Source organism: Perca fluviatilis, chromosome 5 (genome assembly GCF_010015445.1).
Source record: "Perca fluviatilis chromosome 5, GENO_Pfluv_1.0, whole genome shotgun sequence".
NCBI classification, from domain to species: Eukaryota; Metazoa; Chordata; class Actinopteri; order Perciformes; family Percidae; genus Perca; species Perca fluviatilis.
The window spans coordinates 39,020,632-39,025,631 of NC_053116.1; the positions used below are offsets into that span (position 1 = coordinate 39,020,632).

Genomic DNA, 5,000 nt, shown 5'->3' on the forward strand with positions numbered 1-5,000 from the left:
ACCCAAAATACGAGAAAGATCCTTAAAATGAGCATTACATGGGACCTTTAAAGGTAAGGGGGGCAGGGAATGCATTACGTCATCGAGAGTCCTCGCAAGTGTAGAAAGACAAACATGTTTGTGTGTGTGTTTGCAGGGATGATGACAGATTGGTAATCCCTTCCAATGATTTCCCATCCTACCCATTCGTCCATCCCCGGTTCCCACGACACACACACACACAGACCCATCGACACACAAACACATCTAGTCACACCACAAACCACAACACAAAACAATGCAAACAAAAACCAGACACAACACAAGACACACACACACACACAACAACCACACACACAACAAACACAACACACCTACACCCACAACAAATTCACACACAGACACACACAAATGCACGCACGCACACACAGACACACACACACACACAGACACACAGACACACACAAATGCACGCACAGACACACATATGCACACACACATAAACACACACACACACAAACAGACATGCAAGCATGCACGCGCACACACCAGAGATCAAGTCTCAAGTCTCTGGCCATCTGATCTGTCCCTAACACTGCGTTGTTAAATCTTAAAAATTCATAGCATGTCCTGTAGCTCCCATCCATACAGTCCAGTATCATAGCATGTCCTGTAGCTCCCATCCATACAGTCCAGTATCATAGCATGTCCTGTAGCTCCATCCATACAGTCCAGTATCATAGCATGTCCTGTAGCTCCATCCAGACAGTCCAGTATCATAGCATGTCCTGTAGCTCCATCCATACAGTCCAGTATCATAGCATGTCCTGTAGCTCCATCCATACAGTCCAGTATCATAGCATGTCCTGTAGCTCCCATCCATACAGTCCAGTATCATAGCATGTCCTGTAGCTCCATCCAGACAGTCCAGTATCATAGCATGTCCTGTAGCCCCATCCATACAGTCCAGTATCATAGCATGTCCTGTAGCTCCATCCATACAGTCCAGTATCATAGCATGTCCTGTAGCTCCATCCATACAGTCCAGTATCATAGCATGTCCTGTAGCTCCATCCATACAGTCCAGTATCATAGCATGTCCTGTAGCTCCATCCATACAGTCCAGTATCATAGCATGTCCTGTAGCTCCATCCAGACAGTCCAGTATCATAGCATGTCCTGTAGCTCCCATCCATACAGTCCAGTATCATAGCATGTCCTGTAGCTCCATCCATACAGTCCAGTATCATAGCATGTCCTGTAGCTCCCATCCAGACAGTCCAGTATCATAGCATGTCCTGTAGCTCCCATCCAGACAGTCCAGTATCATAGCATGTCCTGTAGCTCCCATCCAGACAGTCCAGTATCATAGCATGTCCTGTAGCTCCCATCCAGACAGTCCAGTATCATAGCATGTCCTGTAGCCCCCATCCAGACAGTCCAGTATCATAGCATGTCCTGTAGCTCCATCCAGAAACAATATTTAGTATCTATAACAGTTGTGTCTCCTTTCAAATAAATTTTTTTTTATTATTTTTTTATGTCTTCTCATCCCTCTAGCCCTCTGACCTGGTGAAATATTAACCTAAGTCTGTCACATCATATGGATACAACTATACAGATACAATGTGCCTGTTCCCAGCATTAGCATAACACTTAGCGATGGTTAGCTTGTTACCTGTGACGATATATGCTAAATGTAACGTCTCTTTCACATTAGCAGTGACTGACCTATCTGGGTGCGTTTGGAGATGCCTGATGAAGTCCCACGTTGTCGATCTGGCATCATTTATCTTGGTGCCACACCTTGCATGTAGCTGTTAGCTTACTGCCACTGTTTACCAAGATATTGAAAGAAAAACTAATGACAAAAGGCATAACTCTGGGAGGACTTGGTGTCGCTATCCTCAATGCATTTTATTATATGTGTGCGCGTACATTTAGATTTAAAAAGCAATAATTGTATGAAAGAGTCTCGAAGCTCGAGTCCGAGTCAAGTCTGAAGTCTTTTGGGTCTGAAGTCAGCTGTTTGTGCGACTTAAGTGCGACTCGAGTCCCCATCTCTGACACACACACACACACAAACACACGCACACAGACACACAAATGCATGCATGCACACAGACACACACACACATACACACACACACACAAACGCACGACACACAGACACAACACACACACACACACACATACACACACACACACAACGCACGCACGGACAAACACAGACACACACACACACACACACACACACAAACACCGCGACACAGACTACACAAATGCACGTACACACAGACCCACACACACAGACACACACACACACATACACACACACACACACAAACGCCGCGCACACAAACACAAACACAGACACACACACACACACACACAATACACACACACAAACACGTACCGCGCAGCATAAGCACACACACACAGACACACACACACACAAAGCACGCACACAGACACACACACACAGACACACACACAGACATACACACACACAAAGCACGCACACAGACACAAACACAGACACACACACACAGACACACACATACACACACACACAAACGCATGCACGCACATAAGCACACAGACACACAGACACACAAACACACACAGACACAGAAACACACACAGACACACACACACACACACACACACACACAAAGCACGCACACAGACGCACACACACAGACACACACACAGACATACACACACACAAAGCACGCACACAGACACAAACACAGACACACACACACACACAGACACACACATACACACACACACACAAACGCATGCACGCACATAAGCACACAGACACACAGACACACAGACACACAAACACACACAGACACACAAACACACACAGACACACACACAGACACAGACACACACAAAGCACGCACACAGACACACACACAGACACACACACACAAAGCACGCACACAGACGCACACACACAGACACACACACAGACATACACACACACAAAGCACGCACACAGACACAAACACAGACACACACACAGACACACACATACACACACACACAAACACATACACACACAGCACACACACACATACACACACACAAAACGCATGCACGCAGCACACAGACACACACACAGACACACAAACACACACAGACACACAAACACACACAGACACACACACAGACACACACACACACAAAGCACGCACACAGACACACACACACAGACACACACACAGACATACACACACACAAACACACACACAGACACAAACACAGAACACACACACAAACACACATACACACACACACACCAACAACGCGACATAAGCACACAAACACAGACACACAAACACACACAGACACACAAACACACACAGACACACACAGACACACACACACAACAAAGCACACAGAACACACACAACAACACACACACAGACATACACACACACAAACCGCACACAGACACAAACACAGACACACACATACACACACAACAAACACATACGCACATAAGCACACAGACACAGACACACAGACACACAAACACACACAGACACACAAACACACACAGACACACACACACACACAAAGCACGCACACAGACACAAACACATACACACACACACACACACACACACACACACACACAAACGCATGCACGCACATAAGCACACAGACACACAGACACACACATACACACACACACAAACGCACGCACACATAAGCACACAGACACACAGACACACACACACACACACACACACGCATGCACACACATGCACACACAGACACACAAACACACACAGACACACAAACACACACAGACACACACACACACACAAACGCATGCACGCACATAAGCACACAGACACACAAACACACACAGACACACAAACACACACAGACACACACACTGTTGTATTTTGTAAAACCATACCAATGTCCTCCAGCACAAAGCTCCTCCCAAAGAGCATCAAAGGTTCAGTAGTTTTCTGAATCTAACCTATCCTCTCTGTGTCTCAGGAACAAGTGGAGTACGTCTTCCTCATCATCTTCACCATAGAGACCTTCCTGAAGATCCTGGCCTACGGGCTGGTGATGCACCCCAGCTCCTACATCCGCAACGGCTGGAACCTGCTCGACTTCGTCATCGTCATCGTCGGGTGAGAAAACACGAGAGCGGTTTCCTCTTAGTCTCAGAGAACGAGACGTTGTCACCGATGAGAGCCAATCAGGAGGAGAAACATTGGCGTCAGCGTCGGTGTCGCCAGAGGTCTCCGTTTGCGGCCGTGATACTGAAACACAATGTCAGAGCAGGGGGAATGAGAGGGGGAAATGTCAGAGCATGGGGAATGAGAGGGGGAGGCAGGGGAATGAGGGGGAGCGTCAGAGCAGGGGGAATGAGAGGGAGGGATCAGAGCAGGGGAATGGAAGGGGAAACGTCAGAGCAGGGGAGATGAGAGGGAAATGTCAGAGCAGGGGAATGAGAAGGGGAAACCACCAGAGCAGGGGAATGGAAGGGGAAACACCAGAGCAGGGGGAATGAGAGAGGGGAACGTCAGAGCAGGGGAATGAGAGGGGAATCAGAGCAGGGGGAATGAGAGGGAACGTCAGAGCAGGGGAATGGGGAGGGAACGATCAGAGCAGGGGGAATGAGGAAATGTCCAGGGGGAAGCAGAGGGGGAATGGGAGGGGAGTCAGCGAGAGACCAGGAGGAATGAGGGAACACCAGAGTAGGGGGGGTGGAGAGGGAACACCAAGGCAGGGGAATAGAGAGGGGGATGCATGCCGAGCAGGGGGAATGAGAGGGGGAACACTAGAGCAGGGGGATTAAGAGGGGAACGTAAAGCAGGGGAATGAGAGGGGGAAACTCAGAGTAGTAGGGGAATGAGAGGGAAGGGAAGCTAGAGCAGGGGGAATGAGAGGGGAACCTAGAGCAGGGGGGATAGAGAGGGGGAACACCACTAGAGCAGGGGGAATGAGAGGGGAAACACCAGAGCGGGGGAATGGGGGGG

At 48.5% G+C, this 5,000-nt stretch overlaps 1 protein-coding gene across 1 annotated transcript in view; it reads left to right on the plus strand.

The window, feature by feature from the left end:
• The window catches only part of LOC120559065 (voltage-dependent L-type calcium channel subunit alpha-1F-like), a gene marked incomplete at its 3' end in the record, with an annotated part of 110,981 nt that overhangs the window by 48,222 nt on the left and 57,759 nt on the right, over positions 1-5,000 (plus strand). Inside the window, 1 exon segment of the mRNA XM_039800488.1 lies at positions 4,009-4,148. Within this exon segment, the coding sequence (XP_039656422.1) occupies positions 4,009-4,148 (140 nt within the window).